Source organism: Rhinolophus hipposideros (genome assembly GCF_964194185.1).
Source record: "Rhinolophus hipposideros genome assembly, chromosome: 10".
NCBI classification, from domain to species: domain Eukaryota; kingdom Metazoa; phylum Chordata; class Mammalia; order Chiroptera; family Rhinolophidae; genus Rhinolophus; species Rhinolophus hipposideros.
Window position 1 is genome coordinate 79,390,985 of NC_138056.1, and position 22,799 is coordinate 79,413,783.

Sequence of the window (22,799 nt, forward strand, 5' to 3'; positions counted from 1 at the left end):
TATTAAAAAAGGGAAACATAAAACCTCAGAAAAGAAATTAAAAAAACTCCTTAAAGTAATTGAGATTCATTGTTCCTGGTTTCCAAGCCTAGGGACGCTTGACTTAGATAAATGGGAGACAGTTGGCCACGACCTCTGTGATTTACATGCTAACAGAACGTCCTTTCCCAGTTCAATATGGAAAACCTTTGAGCTGGTTCATTCAGTTTTAGAACCGCTCCAAACAGATCCAAAAGAAAAGAGAAAAAAAAAAGAGGATCAAGATCAGCTTAAAAAAGACAAAGGAGGGTCAAGATGACCCGGGGTCCAGGACAGCATCCACTATCATTCCTAAAACTCTGTATCCAGATTTGAAGGAATGTTTTAGGGATGATTGTCCCCCTCCTTTATCTCATTGGCCACCTCCACCACCCCCTAGCTTAGAACAAAAGTGGGAACCTTCCGAATATCCTAAACAAAATAATAATTCCTTTCTCAGTAAAAATATTCCTCAAACAATTAAAAAGGATATGCGCTCTTCATTGTCAGCTATAGGGCGTGGCGTACATCAAGCTAAACTCGAGGGAGACATAGATACTCTTGAATTTTCCAGTTATCTTTAGACAGACTGAAGCCCCTAATGCAGACCATCCTGAAGGGGTCCATGAGGTGATTTATGAGCCTTTCACTTTTAAATTGCTAAAAGAATTAAAACAAGCAGTTTTGCAGTTTGGAGTCACTTCTCCGTATACCGTCGGCCTTGTTAAAGGTATTGCTGATGGCAGTAGGATGATTCCCGCTGATTGGCATGCTTTAGCTAAGACCTGTCTGACTCCTTCTCAGTTCCTCCAATTTAAAACTTGGTGGATTGATGGTGCAGAAACACAGGAGAGACAAAAATCAGGCTCTTCATGTAGATATTTCTGCTGACCAGCTATTAGGAAAGAGACTTTGGTCTGAAACACGTGATCGGGTAGATATGGAAGAATTGGCTGTTGGACAATTAAAACAAATTTGTCTAACAACATGAGAAAAGATTGAGATAGAGGGTAAAACTCCCTCCTCTTTTCAAAAAAATCTTACAAGGTCCACACGAACCTTATTCAGATTTTCTTGCCCATTTGCAAGAGGCAATTCATAAACAGATCACCAATCCTGCTGCTGCAGATATCATTTTACAAATTATGGCTTTTGAGAACACAAACAAAGATTGTAAACGTGCCATTGGCACACAAAAAGAAAAAACTGATGCTATAGGATGTCTTAGGCTGTGTCAAGAGGTAGGGACGGAAGACCATAAAGCTGCTCTGTTAGCTCATGCCATTACAGGGGCAATTCAGGAAAAAGACAAGTTTTCTGGCACTTGCCATAATTGTGGCAAGTCAGGACATACTAAAAAGAATTGCAGAGTTAAAAAGAAAAGCGGTTTCCAGCCACAAAGTCCTTCACCTCCCCGGGGTCCTAAACAACCTGGGGTTTGTCCTCGGTGTAAAAAAGGAAACCATTGGGCATCAGAATGTAAATCAAAATATGATCAAGATGGGACCCTGCTTCAGGGAAACGGGAAGCGGGGCCAGCCCCAGGCCCAGACAGTAACCGGGGTGTTTGTGAGTCAGGCAGCACCCCAAAATTACCAGACAGTGCCTCCTCCTCAAAACTATCTATTCAACAATTAACTCCTGCCACTGAAGGGAGTGCTGCAGTTGATGTTTATACAGCTCAAGATATACTGCTGCTTCCCCCTTCGTGTGCCCACAGGCATACTTAGACTATTCCCTCAAAATACAGTTGGATTTTCCCTAAGAGGTTAAGTCCAGCTCCAATTTCAAAAGCTGTAACAGTTTTTATTGATGGCTCTAGTAACTGCAGAGCAGCGATTGTGAGTAAAGTAAATCAACAGGTCATTCAAACTAATTGCACCTCTGCACAGAGAGCAGAGTTAGTTGCAGTTTTAACTGCCTTACAAGATTATACTGAATCTTTAAACATTGTCTCTGATTCAACTTATGTTGTACACACAGTACAAAATATTGAGATGGCATTACTGTCTAACAACTCAAACCTGTCTCTCCAGTTTGTTTTTAATCAACTCCAACAGGTTGTCAGAAACCAACAACATCCATTTTTTTTACTCATATACGCGCTCACACCTCCCTACCCGGACCACTGACGCGTGGCAATGCTGCTGCTGATTTATTAATTGCTAATGTTTTGGTTACTGAGGCAACTGAGTTTCATTCTTTAACCCATACAAATGCTGCTGGCCTTCGAGCTCATTTTCCTATTACTTACAAACAGGCCAGACATATAGTTCAAACTTGCCCAACCTGTCAAATTCTCAATGCTTCTCAAGAATGCCCTGAAGGGGTTAATCCCCGAGGATTAGTCCCTAATGCCATCTGGCAAATGGATGTAACTCACGTCCCTTCATTTGGACGTTTATCTTTTGTTCATGTCACTGTCAATACCTCCTCTGGTTTCATCTCAGCCACCGCTCAAAGCTGCTAAACGGCTGGACATTCCCGCAGACATTTGCTTATCTGTTTCTCCATTATAGGCCTTCCTCAGGCCATTAAAACAGATAATGGCCCTGCTTATACCAATAATAAGTTCATAAATTTTGTGAACAGTGGAAAATCAATCATATCACAGAGATTCCTTATAATCCCCAAGACAAGATATTGTAAAACGTGCTAATTGTACCTTTAAAAAACAACTTCAAAAACAGAAGGGGGGAGACAATCAGGATCCTCCACAAGTACAACTAGCCAAAGCTATGTTTACTTTAAATTTTTAAAATTCTTCTGGCTCTAGCAGTAATACAGAGCCACACCTTGCGCGCACAGCTGCAGAAAGACATTTGAACAATCTCCATAGTCCTAAGGCCTTGGAGAATGTGCCCATTTGGTGAAAAAGCATTCAGACTAATCGATGACATATAGGAACTTTATTAACATGGGGAAGAGGCTTTGCTTGTATTTCTCCAGGTCCTGAAGAAAAACTTTTATGGATTCCTGGTCGGTGTGTCAAACCATACCATGAGTGACAGCCCACGGAAGAAAAGACATCTATGGATACCCATCCACGTCCCTAGAGTGTGGGAAAGCTCTCACTCTTCACAGGAGAGGAGACACTTCCTGTGGCTACAGAAGGACTTTCTCCTTTAAATCTTGTCAAATGGATAAAAACTTTGGGTGATGGGTTTGCTGGTGCCATTGTTATTCTGTTTATTGTTCTTTGTTTATTTTGCTTAGTCCTCAAATCTAGACAAGCCGCCCTCCGGTGAGCCGTAAATGAAGGAACTGCACAGTCTGTGTTTTTCATGCTTCAAAAACAGAAAGGGGGAGATGTTGTCACACAGCAGCCTAGCAGACTGTCCCCCCATGTCTTTCCTGAAGGAAAGAAGAGTCTGAGACTATGCATCTCTAGGACTGTACATTTCTCTCTATTTAGTCTCCAAAAGAGGGTTTGCGGCCAATGATGAATAAGATTCTCCACGGGAGGGGGGACTCAAGCCAGGTGGAACCCCATGGAGACCCCCCCCATGAGCTGCCTTAGAAAGATCTGGGGAGGGTCCTTGTCTCCCCTTCCCCCTGCCTGGGAAAAGCCACTGCCGGCTCTGACTTTTCCCTCTCACCTAATTGGGAAAAAAGTCTTGAGAGTGATAAGATTAAGCTCTCTCTGCTCAGCTCTGTGAAACAATTTTGACATGTGATATATGTCCCTTAAAGGAGTTGCATACCTCACCTCAAGGACTTTCTGTTTCAGCTGTTTGAAGATCAACATAATTGGTTTGGGTTGTTTCTATAACGTGATAAGTGAGTCTCACAGACCGTGCCCAAAACACTGCTGCTCCCTTGTATACTTATCAATAAAAACCTCTAGTCGGCTTTATTCTGGGCTCCAGTCTTTCAGAATTGTGAGAACCCTGGCCTTCTGCGATTAAAATGCATTAAGTCTCTGTATGTTTCTTTCTTAAAAACTGAACCCAAAGCCGCCCCTTCTCGCACCCTCACTGCCCGTGTTGTGCTGGACGTGACACTCTTCCTCATCTTTTTATTCATGTCTATAATTCTATAGAACTCTGTGTGTACATAGTTGCCATCAATGTCTTTTTTCTTATTTCTTAATTTTTAAAAAGATTTTTATTAAAATATAGCTAACATGTAATATTATATTAGTTTCAGAGGCACACCATAGTTATTCAACATTTATATACCTAAAGAAGTGATCACCATGATAAGTCCAGCAACCATCTGACACCGTACCACGCTATCACAATATTATTGACTATATTCCCTATGCCGTACATTACATGCCCGTGACTTATTTGTTTTATACCTGGAAATTTGGATCTCTTATTCCCCTTCACCTTCCACCCCCCTTTTTAACTTTTCAATCACAGTTGACATTCAATATTATTTTATATTAATTTCAGTTATATAGCATGGTGGTTAGACATTTATATAATTTAGGAATTGATCCCCCTGACTAGTCTAGTACCTACCTGGCACTATACATAGTTATTACCATGTTACTGACTATATTCCCTATGATTTACTTTACATCCCCATGACTATTTTGTAACTAACGCTTGTACTTCTTACTCCCTTCATCTTTTACACACTGTCCCCAACCCCTCCCATCTATCACCCCAACAAATCTAGTACCAATATGACACCATACGTAGTTATTACAATATTGTTGACTATATGCTTTATGCTATATCCTACATCTCCATAACTACTTTGTAACAACCAATTTGTACTTCTTAATCCCTTCCCTGTTTTCACCCATTTCCCCCTCCCCCCTCCCATATAGCAACCATCAAAATGTTCTCTGTATCTATGAGTTTGTTTCTGTTTTGTTTGTTTTGTTTAGATCCCACATATAAGCGAAATCTCATTGCATCAGTCTTTCTCTGTCTGACACTCCACTCAGCACAACACCCTCCAGGTCCATCCATGCCACCACAGATGACAACAATCCATTCCATTCTCTGGCCAAGCAATAGTCCATTGTATATATGTACTACCTCCTCTTTATACATTTATCCATCGACAGATAGATACCCAGGTTTTCTCCACATCTTGGCCATTGTAAACAATGTTGCAATGAACATATGGATGCACACATCCCCTTGAAGCAGCATTTGGGTTTCTGCAGATAAATACTCTGAAGTGGGATTACTGGATCCTTCTTTGTCTTTTCTTATGGTCTTCTTTTAAAATCTATTTTATCTGTGATAAGTATTGCTACTTTAGCTTTTTTTTGTTTGTTTTTTTCATTTCCATTTTCATGAAATATCTTTTTTCATCCCTTTACACTCTGTCTGAAGTGACTCTCTTGTAGGCAGCATATATGAGTCTTGTTTTCTTATCCTTTCAGCCACCCTATGTCTTTCGAGTGGAGAATTTAATCAATTTACATTGGAAGTAATTATTGATAGATATGTAGCTATTGCTGTATTATTATTCATAATTTTGATCTTTTTTTCTTCCATCTTAAAGAAATCTCTCTAACATTCCTTGTAATACTGGTTTAGTGATGATGAAGTGCTTTAGCTTTTTCTTGTCTCAGAAGCTCCTTATCTGTCCTTTGATTTTACATGATAACTTTGCTGGGTTAAAGTAATCTTGGTTGTTATTTCCTTGCTTCTCATCACTTTGAATATTTCCTGCCAGTCCCTTCTGGTCTGCAAAGTTTCTGTTGAGAAATCAGCTGGCAATCTTATGGGAGCTCCCTTATAAGTTACTAGTTGCCTTTCTCTTGCTGGTTTTAGGATTCTCTCTTTGTCTTTAACCTTTGACATTCTAATTATAATGTGCTTAGTGTGGGCCTGTTTAGGTTCATCTTATTTGGGACTTTCTACACTTCCTAGACTTGTATGTCCATTTCCTTCATCAGATTAGGGAAATGTTCAGTCATTATTTCTTCAAATAGACTCTAGAACTAAAACAAATGTTATGGTAAATAAGTATATGAATGAGAAATTTTAACCTATACCCATTTATACGGTTCTGCTTTAGGTATTGTATTAAATCTGTATATTAACTTGGAAAGCATTGCCATCCTCACTATGTATAGTCTTCTTGTTCATGAGTGTTTTTTAAATCTGTTTTAGGGTTCCTTTATTTCTCTTAATAAGTTTTATCATTTTTCTCTGAGTAGCTTTTATTACATAAATTAGATTATTTCCAATATGTTCTTACTATTATAAGTGAAATTTTAAAAATCATGTTTTTTACACGTATCACTTATATATTGATGAAATTATTTTATGGCATATGTAAAATTTTGCAATTTTGCAAAATTAGCTCATTCCCTTGAATAAATCTTTAGTTTTAAAAACTTTTGCTATAAAAAATTTAAAACTTACATAAGTACCCATCACCAAGCTTCAACAATTACCAAAATTCTCCTTATTTCTTCTATTTCCCCACTCCCACACATTCATGTCTTCTTCAATTCCACTTAATATGCCCAACAATTTCCTATAATTTTTTTATGGCTCCAGCAAAAAGTCATTTTTGCCAGCTGATTTCTCAACAGAAACTTTGCAGACCAGAAGGGACTGGCAGGAAATATTCAAAGTGATGAGAAGCAAGATGTATGTAAAGCTTCTGAATCTTTGGAATACTTTTTCTTTTCTCTTGTTCTATTGTTTTGTTTTTAAATAGTTTCCATGATGATTTCCTGTTTTTGTTCTCAACTCTGAACATGGTGATATCTATTTAGATTCAGCGTGTTACCAGGCAGAGTGAGTAAGGATTTCCTTTGGCTCTGACTTCTGTTCGATGGCCTTGAATCCTTCTTTAAAATATATATGTGGAGAGCAGACTGATGTGCATATATCCCAGCTTTATTCCCGGTCCAGCAGTTTCTCACTTAGTATACTTCTGCTCTGTTGAAGTTGCATCTCTCTCTTACTCTTATTGCCTGGTTCTCTATTAATCTTAGCTAATTTAGTACATGAGCAGTTGTGATTTTCAAAAAATGCTCTCCAAGTAGGATTTCCTTTGCTTCTTCTCCTAACTCTAGGTCACACAAGGGTTTTACTCAAGGACTAGCTAATTCCCCCAAACTTTTTGCCCAGTTGTTTTTTGAGATTTATTTGATTGAAAGACAGACAACAAAACAAAACAAACCAGTTCTAGTATGATTTTCTCTTTTGGGAGAGGCATAGAATGGGTGATTTTCAGGAGAGGCAGAGTGAACAAAAAGCAAGAAAACTGCTCTTTCTAGTGGAAAGAAAGGGATATTGTTGCTACTTCAGGACTAGCTTATCCAAATCTCTCCTGGCCTATCTCAATATTTTACCATACAAAGATTTTTTAAAAAATATCATACACTTAAAAGGAAATTAGGATGTTGTGAATAAAGAAGAAAGTGGTACTCTCTATTGTCTACCAATTCTACTTCTGGTCTTAATATTCTTCCCTTAAGCAGATGGGTGTGACTGATGGCTGATGTTGAATTAACGGTGCCTCCTGAGCACCATGTTGGTGGCTCTGCCAAGTTTGTGGCCAGGGTACCTCCTTCCCAGTCCTAAACTATGACCATGACATGTTCCTCTCCCTTAAGGCTGTGACAGCAGAATTAGGGGATTATTTATCATTGGTTTATATCTTCCTGTGACTTGGAGGCTTGGAGAATTCAGTAACTGTTTATTTAGCCTCTTTGTCTTACCTAATAAGTTTAGAAAATCAAAATATTCTTCTGGCCAGATCAGGGTCTAACACACAGATTATCTTCGAGTTGGTGTGCATTTTAACCCAAATATATTCAACATCTCACCAAATATAATTAATATGACCTCTGTCTTTTTCTAAGATACAATGATCCTGATAATATTCTCTGGAAAATTTTCACTCATTCACTGACCTATATTTTTGTTTTTCTTCATTCCCATCCTCCAAGGTAAAAGAAATGCAAACAGGAAGTTTTACACAATCTCCTCTGGAGATGTTACCCAGTTTCCTATTAAGTCTAGAGCCTGAGTTTCTGAGTTGGTGGACTCATAGTGCAGAGGTATAAAGTTTTAGTTTCAGGGTTCCCCTTCTCTCTCTTCCTATCAATTCATTCTTATATTTTGGTCATTTAAAATGCTTTAAAAACCTTATTTTCTGTACTTTATATCTCTTACAATGTTATCTAAAACATTAATTGACATTAAGATATTAATCTTGCTTTTATAAGTGTGCATCTTCACTCGCTTTCCAGTGTTTGCTTTCGTACTTCCCTTGCTCCTACTGTGAAGATGGGCACATCAGTCTGTCAAGCTTAATGACACCATTGCTTATTCATAATCACAATTCTTTGTTTATATCATGCCTTATAGTTGCAAAGAGATTTCACATATCATTATTTATTCATTCATATATTAAAAAATATTTAAGCATCTACTATGGACTAGGCACTGTGATGGGCCCTGGGAATATAAAAATGAAAGACAACTTGTGATTTCCAGGCCACAGTCTCAATGGGGAGGCACATAGGACAATAGACAGGATACTGTACTCAAAAGTAAACTTCTGAAAACAGTTTGGTTTCTAAATGGATTTTTTTTTAAACTGGAAAGTGAATATATTGACTAACAGACACTGGAATTTTGTCCATTTGACAGTTTTATTGTGTGTATGTGTGTGTGTGTGTGTGTGTGTATACACATGTGTGTGCATAAAACCTGAATTAATTGGTATTCTGGTTTTTGAATTAGTCTCCTAAGAGCATGGCCAGAATTAAATCTCTACTGGTCTCCGGACAAATGTAAGGATGTGATCCTTGAACTTGAAGCTCATATCCTTGATGACACCTGGTGTGGGGACAAAGCCCCAAAAAGCAGTTTCCAGGCTCTCCGCCTCACATAGAAAGGTGCTGGCTCGGGTAGTAAATGGCCATCAACTGTGATTGGACGGCCATCAGCTGTGGCTAGTTGGCCGTCAGCTGTAACCCGTAAGCCATTGGCCACTAATATAACTGCTGTGGCTATGCTAGCAGGAAGGAATGGGGGCTAGCAAGAGCGGATTGCAGAGAGGCGGATCCCGCCGGTGAGAATATAGTGATATGACTCCCCTACTTATGGCTCCGTGAGTGTTCCTTTTTGGCCTCACCATGTCCTGCGTTCTTATGTGGGGAGCGGGACCAGAGACCTCGCCAGACGCCCCGCATGACAGATGGTGCAGCGAGCAGGGTCCCCTGCACGACACCTGGTAATCCCACCAAGGCTCAGGCAGATGGGAGCCCGGTCTGGTCAGTCAATTGTCCCATCTTTTCTTCTCAACATTGGTTAGTAGTGCCAGATAATCAAAGGATTCCTGTAAAAGGTAAAACTTTTTTCTCGTTTGCTAGCATTCACGTTGTAACTCACACAGAAGGAATTGAGCCTTTTCCCATGCTACTTTGTTAACTCTGGCATTATTCTAAGTGGAAATGGATTCTGATGGCGTAAGTATTATTTCCTGGGCAATAAACATCTTAAATAGAGAAGTGAGTCAGCAGAGCCCATGAAACTTAAGAAATAAGGTCAGTCACATGGGTGGTGGACCTGCTTCATTTGAATACAACTTTCTTTTCAGATCATTTTTCTTGAACTTGGGTGGAAAGTCCCACCTCTCTTGCTCAATTTGACAGCTGCAAGGATGAGCTAAGGCAATAGTACTCTCACTATACTGTAGTGATATCTGTAGCTATATTTGAATAATCACAGTAGCTAATCCATTTTAATTTGAACTTTCCCTTTATATGTTATTAAGAATATTGTAATATCCAATTGAAAGGAAAGATGATTAAGAAAAGGACTCAGAACCACAGCAAAAACTAAATGCTGTTGTCATGCAGGGTGTCATGCGGGATCTCTGATCCTGCTCCCCACATAAGAACACAGGACATGGTGAGGCCAAAAAGGAACACCCACGGAGCCACAGATGGGGGAGTCAGACCACTACATTCTCGCTGGTGGCATCCGCATCTCTGCAACCGCTCTTGTAGCTCAGCCACCATCTTCTTGCTAGCCCCCATTCTTTTGCTAGCGTAGCCACGGCAGTTATAATAGTGGCCAATGGCTCACTGGTCATAGCTGACAGCCAACTAGCCACAGCTGATGACCATCTGATCACAGTTGATGGCCATTTACTACCTGAGCCAGTACCTTTCCATGTGAGGCCGAAAGCATGGAAACAGCACTCCTGGCTCTGTCCCCACAACAAGTAAACTTTAATTTCAAACCTGAATTTTTGCATTGAGAACACAGAAAGGTTATTTCTCAAGTTCTAAGCTAATTAATTTTAAGTGTGGTCGGATGTCTGCCTCATAAGGCAGAACTTTAAGATGATGCCATTTCTTGACTTTTAAGTGGAGGCAGAAAATCACTCATGGCTAAAATTACCCAAAGAAATCACTTGATTGGCCTTTCCTGACTATGGGATTGTGACTTTTTCCCCATTGCCCAAGGGAGACAGTATAGCTATCTTCTCTGCCCTCTTGCAATTTCATTAATGCAACAGGAAGTGGGTGGAAATTTTCCACCTCTGAGGAGGAGATAGACATTTTATATAAGGAACTCAGGAGCCTGAGTTAAAAGGATAGGCTCTAAGAGTTCAATCTCTTGTTCCAACGTTCAAGGTTAGGGAGCCTAGCAGGAAGGAAACTGTTTAAGACTTGGTGGCAGGTAAGGCTAGGAGTTCCAGTTCTCTGCTACAAAATAACCACGATGGCTGGAGATGGAACCAGTGAGCTGGGCAAGTGAGGAAGAGAAGGGCACAGCACTTGTTCTGTGAGGTGGCCAGTGCTGGAACTGGGGTCACCCAACTTTCTCGGCACAGACTCACTTTCTGAGGAAGTAGCTGTTTCAAAAGAGCTGTCATCTTGAGAACCCCTAACTGAACTTCAGAGTGAGGCATGAACTGGTCCTTTCTCAAGGAACTCTTTAGTCTAGACATAGCAAATGGAAATGGAAAGTCCCTCAGGGGTTCCTCAGGGCATCTGTGACACTAGCTCCTAGAGTGACCCTTCCAGGAACAACTCATCTAGTGGAGATGGAGGTATCCTTCAGCTGCAAATATCAAGTGGGCTTGAGCATCTCCTTCCCTCTTTGGACACTATACTCACACAGGATTCCTGCGCACTTAGGAGGAGCAGAGGGCCTTGAGGAGACGGAACTGGACTTGTACTTGGGAGGCTGAGCATTCCATTTTGGGGGGAGGGCATTGTTCACATCTCCAGCTGTGGGGTTCGATACTACAGTTACACACATATAAGAGCAAACAAACATTTAAAATAAGAGGCTTAATTCTTTCTGTGAAAAATAAGGGAAGAGATGCCCCTCTTTTTCTTAGAGCATTTACTTTAGAAAACTTGTAATTTTAAGTTCTTTAGACTGCTCTTTGAAGTATACTTAATACTTTTAAAAGTTAAAGAACTGTTTTTGCCAGCTTTGTGACCCTCGAATGGCTTTCTCAAAGACCTGGGGGCCACCCTTTGAAATGTAAACATTCAAGGAAGATAATGCCTTGATCTCTGAGTTTCTGTAGGTGGGAAGGAGCCTAATATCTGTGAGCACCTGCTCCCAATTGCAAAACTACCTCCTGCCTTAAAGACAGAAGTTTATTTTTTCTTTATATTATGACGTCCTTTTCCTTGAGGACCAGTTATTGCTTACCTTGAGAACGTGTGTGTAATGGGATGTATCTGCTTAGCTACATATGTATGACTAACACACAGAGATTTCTTTCAGTCTTTGCAATCTCTTATTTGGATTGCCTGGGATATGTATCACATTCTTCTTTAATGTCTATTCAATAATAAAACTGACTTTGTCTTCCTTTGTGGATCGGTTTTCTAGGTTGGGAGAAAATTTTGTTTTGAATTATATTTCTCAACACACACTAATGCCACAACCCAAGAGAACACAGATAGGAAAAAAGAAAAGTTTACATCTAATTGACTCCCTCAGAAGACCTGACTTCTAATTTATTCCTCTCAGACTTTACAAGAGAGCTGCCTTATCATTTATTCCTTGTCCCTTTCTCCTCCCCTCAGTTTCTCCAACTTTTTACTTTATTTATTTTTTGTTTCTTTTATTGGGGAATACTGGGGAACAGTATGTTTTTCCAGGGCCCATCAGCTCCAAGTCAAATTGTTGTCCTTCAATTTAGTTGTAGAGGGCGCAGCTCACTGGCCCACGTGGGAACCAAACCGGCAATCCTATTGTTAAGAGCTCGTGTTCTAACTGAGCCATCCGGCCACTGCTCTCCCACTTTCTTATATTGCCTGTCTGTCTTTTATCCTGTTGAAAGATAACTTTCAAAATAAGCCTAGTCATTACTCATACAGACATATAAATAAGCACATATTGTAGATTTTATTCTACTCATTAATCAGTGAGGAAACCAGGAAGAAATTACAACTGGTTCAAAAGAGAATCCAAAGAACAGACAATTTTTAGATCAAGAATATTGAAATAAGTATGCAAATAGTAGCAAAACTGGTTTTCCAGAAAGGAGGAGGGAAGGCAATTGCTCTTCCACTGGACAGGACAGAACTTGCATGTCTATAGACAAGAATTATTCTGTGTTGCTTTAAGTTATGTGTAACTTACAGAATGGTAAAATAGCTCCCATAGAATTGGAATCAGATAACTGGAGGAGTCTCCTTAAGTCCATCAATGGATGAATGGATAAAGAAAATGTGGTGTGTGTATATAATGGAATATTATTCAGCCATAAAAAGGAATGAAATCTTGCCATTTGTGACAGCATGGATGGACCTTGAGGGCATTGTGCTAAGTGAAATAACTCAGACAGAGAAAGACAAATACCATATGATCTCACCTGTATGTGGAATTTAAAACGACTATAAAAAAAACCGCCAAGCTCGTAGATAGAGAACATATTGGTGGGGAGTGGGGAGGGTGGGAGAAATGGGTGAAGGGGGTCAAACTTCCAGTTATAAAATAAATAAGTCATGGGGATATAATGTACAACATGGTGACAAGAGTTAATAATACTGTATTATATATTTGAAAGTTAGTAAGAGAGTAGATCTGAAAAATTCTCATCACAAGAAAAAAAATTCTGTAAGTATGTATGGTGACAGATATGAACTAGACTTATTGTGGTAATCATTTCACAATATATACAAATATCCAAATATTATGTTTTACTCCTGAATCTATGGTATTTATTAGTTATACCTCAATTAAAAAAAAAGACAATGCAGTTCTCCATTGAACACAAATTTTCCTCTACAGTCTTATTCTTCTTATTGTAAAAAAACAAACAAAACACATGTTATGATACTTTTGAGAAGTTGGCAGTATGTGGTAATTGTTTCCTCTTTTTCTCTACCAAAACAAGTCTCTTACATAAAATCTGATTAAAAATCACTTATTCTTTTTTTAATTAAAGTTTATTGGGGTGACAATTGTTAGCAAAGTTACATAGATTTCAGGTGTACAATTCTGTAATATATCATCTATATATTCTATTGTGTGTTCACCACCCAGAGTCAGTTCTCCTTCCATCACCATATATTGTATCCCTTTTACTCTCATCTAGCACCCTTCTTACCTACTTCCCTCTGGTAATTACTAAATTATTGTCTGTGTCTATGAGTTTTTGCTTCTTCATTTGTTTGTCTTGTTCCTTTGTTGTTTTCAGTTTTATGTACCACATATCAGTGAAATCATATGGTTCTTGACTTTTTCTGTCTGACTTATTTTGCTTAGCATAATAATCTCAAGATCCATTCATGTTGTTACAAATGGCACTATTTTATCTTTTCTTGTGGCAGAATAGTATTCCATTGTGCATATATACCATAACTTCTTTATCCATTTATCTATCGAAGGACACTTGTTGTTTCCATGTCTTGGCCACCATAAATAAAGCTGCAGTGAACATCAGACCACATATATCTTTATGGATAAATTTTTTCAGATTTTTTGAGTAGATACCCATGAGAGGGATTGCTGGGTCATATGGTAATTCCATTCTTAATTTTTTGAGGAATTTCCACACTGCTTTCCATAGTGACTACACCAATCTGCATTCCCACTAACAGTGCATGAGGGTTCCTTTTTCTCCATAGCCTCTTCAACACTTGCTATTATTTGTCTTGTTGATGATAGCCATTCTGACTGGGGTGAGGTGATATCTCATTGTGGTTTTTATTTGCATTTCTTTGATAAAAATCACTTATTCTTGGAAGAGTTCACTGATTACCTAGCTTGGCTCTCCTGTCATTATCATCATCATTAATAAACATTTTTGTATTTAATGTGCTATTGTTTTGTCTGACACTTATTGTCAGTATCAATAATTATAACTCTATAAGGCCACGAATAACTGCAATAGTTATTAGGATTACTAGTAAAGGTGAAAAAAAATTTAAGCAATTGCTTTTCTTCAATTGCAAGATGCCAAATAACCTCCTGACTAATTAAAAACAAACAAACAAACAAACCAATTTTAAAAGCTGAATTTACTAAATGAACGGATGATTTTGGCTTACTATAGATGCTGTATATAGTGTCTTTTTTATTTTCTTTTTAACATTTTTTCAAATATATTTGTTTTATTTTCTCTCATAGAAAGTCACATTTATTAAAAGCAGCTACTATGTCTGGTTCATTTTTGATGTCAAGCACCTCGTAAAAGGCCTGCACATTGTTGGTGCTTCATAATATCTGCCAAATGATGAACTCTCTGGCTCTGAATTTCTTGAGGGCAGGGATCTTGCCTGCTGTCTCTCAGGCATGCTCAGTTGATATTGGCTTGAGTGCCTCTACTAAGGTCTCAATTAGTCTATTCATTTTGAACCTCAGTTTTCTTCTGTCCTTGGGGCCCAGACATGTCCAATAAATAGTGTCATGGTTAATGGGAAAACCTAATGGCATCATGGAAAGAGCACTGGATTGATTAAGGGCCAGGAGGTCTGGCACTACCAGGGACTAGTGAGTGAACTTTGGACAAAATATTTCACTTCCTGAGCTTCCATCTTTTATTTCCTCTGCACCTCAGTTTACATTTCTGTGTCATAGGAATAACAGCTTCTCTCTCTCTCTCTCTTTCTCTCTCTCTCTCTCTCTCTCTCTCTCTCTCTCTCTCTCTCGGATTGGGGCATTATGATTATAAACAGGATCTATTCTATATGTTGAGTTCTATAGAAGCAATTAAAGGAGGTGGAAAAATATGTGCTGCAGTTTTAAGTTTTCGTCTCAATTTTTAAAGTCACAGGCAGGTATGTTGGTTGTGTATATTATGAATACACATACAGTAGGTTGTTCTCTCAGTTGTTTTAGGAATTGAAGTTACACTTTCTTTGTAGTTATTATTTCAAACACGCGGCAATTCGGTAATCACTATCAGGCCTATATGGAGGCCTTTTTGAAAATCTCTGTCTGTATGTGATATTGCCTGTGGACAACTCCATTGTAAATGTAGTGGGACAGGTTTTTATAGAGAAAGCAAATAGTAAATGAACTATACCTTTCAGGTATTCAGCTTGCTTGAGAGGTAAGGTCGAATAAGTCGGGTGTCTGTTAGCACTATGATGTCGGTCCCAAACCCAGGGATCATTTTGGATTTCTCCCTACTCTTACCCTCCAATTCACTGGCAATTCCTGCTGCCTTTCCTCCAAAACACACATGAATCTGACAGTTCTCTCTGTCTCCACGCTACCTTCTCACCCACTATCATCATCCCTACCTGGGCTAGTGCATTGTTTCCTGTCTCCCTGTTTCCACCTTTACCCACTAAGGTCCATTTTCCTCCTAGTGGCCTGAATGACCTTTTAGAAACATAATTAGATCACACACACCCTGCTTAAAGCCCTCCATTAGCCTTTAGATAAAATCCACACTTCTCTGACCAAGCCCCTCCTACCTCTCCTATCCCACCCATGGCCACTCTCCTTTCTGCCAACTCTCCTCCACCCACAGTGGCCTCTTTCTTTGCCTCACATACCCAAAGCTTATTCCAGCCTCAGCGCTTTTGCACTAGCTGTTTTCTTTGACTAGAATGTGTTTTCTCATAATCTTAGCATGGGAACCTCTGTCTTGGCATTCAGATCTTAATTTAACCGTCACCTCTTCATAGAGGTTCTGAATTCTCCACATAGCATTTTTCATTATCTGATATTTTGATTTTTAAGAAAAATTAGTCTCATTTCTCCTCTACTAGAATGTAAGCCCCTAGGAACAGGGATATGTCTGTCTTATTTGCAGAATTGTTAGAATCTATAAAAGATTTCAGCTTGTAATGGGCACTCAATAAACTTTTGTCAATGCATTAAAGGCACTTAGTGCTTGTTAAGTTGGTTTGTCTTCCTCTACTTGTGGGTGAAACTAACATGTGAACTTCAAAGATGCAACATATGGCTTCCAACCTTGATGAGCTGGCTGGAAAGCAATGAGGTGAGGTGGTACGGTGGCAGATCAAAGACTCATATCAGACTATGAAGATGGGAAAGGGCCAGGAAAACAGGCTGTTTTCTTCATGGAACCTTCAACTGATAAAGCTGGTGACTTTGGCAGGCAGCCCAGGCTTAATCACTACTTAGTATAGTAGGCAGACTCTGCCCTACCTCCCAACACTTCAGGTTGCTTTTACTTCCTTAAGCAATTTAGGAGCACCTATCATAGACTGTACCAGTCTTTGGAGTCTCTGCAGTAGGAACTCGATTCATGGATATCTGTATGGTTACATGAAATAATGTCTGCCACATAATAGGCATTCAATAGGGTGGGTTTTCATTACCCTTTGCCTGGGTACAACCATCCCTGTCAGGATTGCCAGAAGAAAGGGTGAAACCTTTCCAGATATTGGAAGGTTGAGGGTGTGAGGTGTCAACAGGTGGGAAAGGAATGTGGATCAGCCAGGGCCACTGTGTTAGTTTTAGTTTTGTACAATGTGCACCACCTGCACAGCTCTCCTCGGTGCCCTCGCTCCAGCAGGTGTTGGTGTTCTTCTACAGTAAGTATGTACACTGTCAGATGCCGAGGCTTCTAGCCACTGCTGAGTGATGGGCAAAATCAAAAGTCACAGATGTTGCCCTCTGCCCCTCTCAGAAAGCTGACGCAATTGCCTGGGGTTCTCAAGACTTCAGAGAAGTTGGAAGTTTGTGCTTTTGGTCAACTGACCTGCTGTGTCTGTATGCCCCAGAATGTATGCTTTCCCTTCTTCATTCGCTCATATGTTTGTATATTGAGTATAGAGTACCCGCTATGTGCCAGGTTCTGCACTAGGTGGTTAGGATATACCAGTGAACGAAACAAATGAAGGTCCTTGCCCTCCTGGAGGCAGCACATCATTGGGGAATTGGACCATAAATAATAGCATAGTGTATACATTAATTATGTAGTATATTAGAAGGTGATAGGCCTATATTTTTTTTTTATTTTTTTTTTATTAATTAATTTATTTATTAGTTTCAGGTGTACAAAACAAGGTAATACTTAGACGTTCATCATTTATATCCCTCATACTGTGAACCCCCCTCCCCCCATCCACTATCCCTCCGACCTCACACTGAACCATCACATTATATATATAAAATTATAGTTGGCATTCATTAATGTTTAGCTTCTGATGTACAATGCCATGGTCAGGTATCCACAGTATCCCTGAGGTGGTCTCCCAAATAGGACGCATGTCCATCGGATACCCAACAAAATCTTTACAACATTATAGAATACCTAAGGTGATAGGCCTATAGATGAAAGTCATGCACTGTAAGGGGAATCAATAGTGCCTGGAGGTGGGATGGAGCAGGTTATGGTATTAAATAGAAGAGTCAGGTAAGCCTCATTGAGAAAGAGAGATTTCATCAAAGCCTTGACGGAGGTGGGGAATTAGTCAATGAATATCTGGGTGAGAGAATTCCAGGCAGAGAAAATAAGTAGACCCTAAGGTGGAAGTATGCTTGGTGTGTTTGAGGGACAAAATGGCCAGTGCAGCTGGTGCAGGTAGAATGAGAACAGAAAAAGGAGACAAAATCAGAGAGTTAAGTGGGGACCAGATGCTATAGGGCCTTGTAAGCCATCATAAGGACTTTGGAATTTACTCTGATGGAATGGGAAGCCCGTGCAGAATTTTGAGCAGAGATATCTCATGATTTTACTTATGGTTTCAAAAGGACCTGCTATGGGGCCGGTCCGGTGGCTCAGGCAGTTGAAGCTCCATGCTCCTAACTCCGAAGGCAACAGGTTCGATTCCCACATGGGCCAGTGGGCTCTCAACCACAAGGTTGACAGTTCAGTTCCTCGAGTCCTGCAGGGATTGTGGGCAGTGCCCCCTGCAACTAAAATTGAACACGGCACCTTGAGCTGAGCTGCCTCACGGATGGCTCAGTTGGTTGGAGCGCGTCCTCTCAACCACAAGGTTGCTGGTTTGACTCCCGCAAGGGATGGTGGGCTGCGCCCCCCTGCAACTAGCAACGGCAACTGGACCTGGAGCTGAGCTGTGCCCTCCACAACTAAGATTGAAAGGATAACAACTTGACTTGGAAAAAAGTCCTGGAAGTACACACTGTTCCCCAATAAAGTCCCGTTCCCCTTCCCCAATAAAATTGTTTAAAAAAAAAAAAGGACCTGCTATGTTGAGAATAGGTTGCAGAGAAGCTGATGGCAGGAGCTTAGGACAAAGTGGGAAGTTGTTGCAGTAACACAGGTAAGAAATATCTGGTTCAGATCAGGGTAGGAGCAGTGGAGGTACTGAGAAGTGATTGGATTCTCAATAGATTTTAAAAAGAGCTAACCTCATTTCCTGATAGGTTAGAAGTGGGGTTTAGAGAAAAAGAGGCATCAAGGGATACTTAAAGGTGTTTGGCTTGAATAACTAGGATAGCGTTGCTATCAACTAAGATGCAAATAACTGTGAGTGGAACAGGTTTTGGGGGGCAGGGGAAATTCAACAAAAATTGAACTGAGCTGTAGGTACAAGCAAAAACTTGAATGAATCACAGAGACATTTTGTTGAATGGAAAAAGCCAGTCCAAAGCATTTACATAGTATATGATTGCATTTCTATGACACTTTGGAAAAGATAAAACTATATGGAAGGTGAACAAATCCATATTTTCTGGGGGTTAGGGTTGAGAGGTGGGTTTGACTACAGAAGAACAGTGTGAGGGAATTTGGTTGATTAATTATTCTGTATCTTGTGTTACTAGTTTCATGAATGTATACCTGTTAAAATTCATAAACTATACACCAAAGCAAAGTTAATTTTATAGTATGTCAATTTAAAATTAACATATTAAAACATTAAAAATATTATTAAGTGTTTTTATTAATATTATAAGAATTAATTATTTATCTGACAATAAATTGAATTTTTTATTATTTATCTGGAAATTAATATTATTTACCTGTACATAGTAATATTTGTGGAATTTGACAGCTTTTAAAAATTACAGTTTGGTTTCTTTTCTTGTTCTAAATAAGTGTTTACTTTGCACCTGATTTTTTGTTTATAATATTGTATCGTTATTCTTTTTTTTTAAATTGGGGAATATTGGGAACAGTGTGTTTCTCCAGGGCCCATGAGCTCCAAGTCAAGTCGTTGTCCTTCAGTCTAGCTGTGGAGGGCACAGCTCAGCTCCAAGTCCAGTTGCCATTTTCAATCTTTAGTTGCAGGGGGCGCAGTCCGACATCCCATACCGGAATTGAATCAGCAACCTTGTTGAGAGCTTGCGCTCTAACCAACTGAGCCATTCGGCTGCCCCTGTATTGTTTTTCTTAAAGAGGCTATTCAATTGGATAGGCCTCAGGCCCCCACAAAACCAGAATCTGTTCCTGCAGTGTTGGAACAGGCATCGGACTGAAGACCCTGTGCAGTAAGAAATTCACTATTGGTCTATACTTCTCCATTTTCTGGGGACTGTACCCTAATCAATCAGTGGTTATATAAAAGTTCACTGTCAACTACTGTGCGTGCAGAAGGTAGATTGAGGGGGTACTCCTGGATACTAGGATCCTCTAGGCAAAGCCCTGCAGGGACAAGTGCAATGAGAGCATAGGCAGGAAGGCAAGGTTTAGTGGTGACAACAGCAGAGATGCCTGAGGGCACCATACAACCTCTATTTCTAGGAGGAGTCTGCCTAGGCCATGCCACAGAAGGTACCCCTCAAGGACTTCAACCACAAATCATGGTCTGGAGAACATTCAGGGCTATGGTGACAAAAAAAAATGGAGGAAACTGCTAGAATGATTTCTATTTTAGACAAAGGAAGCATGAGACGACTGTTAGGCATCCAGGCAGAACTGTTGAGTAGAGAGTTGAATATATGAGTCTGTAGTTCAGGGGTTCTGGGTTTCAAATATAAATTTGAAAGTCAATATTTATATGGTATTTATTTCTGATTCAGCTCTTTCTCTGACCAGAGAGCACTGCCATGTGATGATTCTCCCTTCATTTTCTGTTTTTTTATGTCATTCTTTGGCCTTCACTCCCCAGCCCACCAACAATTCAGCCAAGGAAAGGAAGAGGACCCAGAGGAGACACAATTGATTTGGAGGTACAGAATGAGCTGGCTGCCCTCCTACAACTAGTACCCACTCTCCTTCCCCATCTAGGAAAGGAAGCGTCAGCAGAGGAGGAGGTAAAAATGGAGGGAAACCAATGAGAACTTTCTTGTTGAGTGGGTCATGGAAACCTGATTTCCCACCAGACTGAGTTCTAGGAATGGGGTATAGGTCAACTCCCCTACCAACAAACACAGATTGCTTTGTGAGATATAGGAGTAGAGGGGATCTATGCTCCCCTCTTTTGGTTTGAGCCCTAGGAGGCAGCAAGACAGCAAAAAAAACAAAAATAAAATAAAAAATAAAAAATGGTTATGTGATATATCTAGTAAATAAGACTTGAAAAACCTCTCAGAATTCTCTGATCTTCAATGGGTCCAGAAAAACAATATACCTAGGAATATCACTGAAGTAGGCTAGCTTCATTAGAATGCTTGTGTCTGAAGTAATAAAGAAAAATCCAATTCAAATGGATTTAAACAATAAATGGATTTTATTGACTCAGTAATAAAGTTCAGAGGTGGAAGTGATTCATCAGGCACTGGCTCCATTGCTATTCTCTTATGGGTGTTAGCTTTGTCCTCAGGCTGGCTTCCTTTCTAATAGCAAAATGGTTCTGTCAGTTCCAGGTCTCACTTCTGCCTGTTCAGAAAGGGAACTCCTTTTCCGAACCATAGAAAATTACTCCTGTTTGCACCAAAGTCAGTCATGTGCTTCCCCCTAAAAGAACAACTGTGACTAAGGACTTGCCATTAAGGCAAGAAGGGTGGGATTATGCCTGAGCCAATCAGGGCGCACCAGTGGAACTGGTTGGGAGGGGTGGTAGTTTATGTCAGTTTCACTCCAATCACATTACACATGGAGAGGGATCACATGGATCCTGGAGCAGCAACCAATAATGTCAACCATGTATGTGGAGAGAGCCATACTCCTAAAAGGGCTTTGTGGACAGAAGTGAGGGCCTGTTCAATAGCAACTGTGTGGACAGTTAGTCAGGGACCAAAGGGAATGATGAAAATCTCAGCAGATGTCAGAATCTGTGATAATCACCGAAGGTTAGATTCCCTTGACACCCTGGTATTATTTTTATTTATTTATTTATTTTTTATTTTTTTAAATTATAGTTTTTATTGAGATATGATTGACATATAACATTATATTAGTTTCAGGTGTGTAAAGTGATACGTTATTTGGATACACTGTAAAACGATCAGAAAAATAAGTCTAGTTACCATTCATCACCATACACAGTTGCAAATATTTTTCTTGTGATGAGAACTTTTAAGATTTATCCTCTTAGCAACTTTTTTTTTTTTAATGTATTAGTTTCAGGTGTACAAGACAAGGTAATACTTAGACGTTCATCATTGGTATTATTTACTCTATGGAAGTTAGATACAACTTTGGAGAAAGAGGGGCACCCAGCAATGACTAAAATTAAGTTTCTACTACCTGAGCTTTGTGACAATCTGGAGTAGAAATTAAAATACAGAAAATGAAGTTGCATTTCTTACCCATCAGAGTTTAAGGACTAAGACTTATGCCTGCTATGTCAGTTAGCACTCTGACCTTCAGAGATAACTTCCAACAAATCCATGTTCACATGCTAGGAGGAGACTGTCCTTCCTCAGTTTTGCGTATTGAAATTCTTTTTGTCCTTCAAGGCTTAGCTTTTTCTGTGAAGACTTCCCCGACCAGCCAACAGGAGGTCCTCCTCTCCTCTGCCCTTTGCTTTTATCCCTCTTGTTGCCAGCCATCTTTGTAAGGCCCAAGGCTCTGCCTAATATGTGCCTCTGGTTTTAAAAGGCATTGTGTTTAGGCATTGTGTTTAGAATATGGTATCTGACAGCTTCCTGGAAACAGCTCTGCCTGTTTTTTGGTATTTCTGATATCCAGATATTTCTGGAAATATCTCCAACAAAAGTGTCTGTTGTTTTGTTTTTATCACATGGCTTAAAAAAAAAAAAGTTAGTGGTTCTAAAATATCTTGCAGACTATCTTGCATTCTTAGAGCCAGAAGGAGAAATTTCTTCCTTTGTAGGTCAATTGAGGAGCTCTTTGGGGGTGGGGGAGTCTCAGGCATCCTACCCCAAATTTCATGATTTTCAGTGCCTATACCTTTGACTGCTTTCACTTTCTAGATTCCTGAGTTAAGCTCTGTGAGATATACTTAATTTAAGTCCTACACAAAAAACTGTCTGCTCATGGAGATGAGGGCCCATCCACAAGTAAACCCATGACTATTGGAAGAAAAGTCAAAGGCTGAATTTTGAGTATGCCTTCAAATGTGAGGAG

At 39.7% G+C, this 22,799-nt stretch overlaps 1 protein-coding gene across 7 annotated transcripts in view; it reads left to right on the top strand.

Moving 5' to 3' along the window:
• The window catches only part of SDHD (succinate dehydrogenase complex subunit D), a 51,894-nt gene that overhangs the window by 24,769 nt on the left and 4,326 nt on the right, over positions 1-22,799 (top strand). For 4 of the 7 annotated variants that reach the window (XM_081061651.1, XM_081061653.1, XM_081061654.1 and 1 more), the window contains exon 4: positions 20,437-20,581. In XM_081061651.1, coding sequence (XP_080917777.1) covers positions 20,437-20,581 — 145 coding nt within the window. The remainder of the gene's footprint in view (positions 1-20,436; positions 20,582-22,799) is intronic. The other 3 variants (XM_081061656.1, XM_081061652.1, XM_081061658.1) reach the window with 1 other exon arrangement.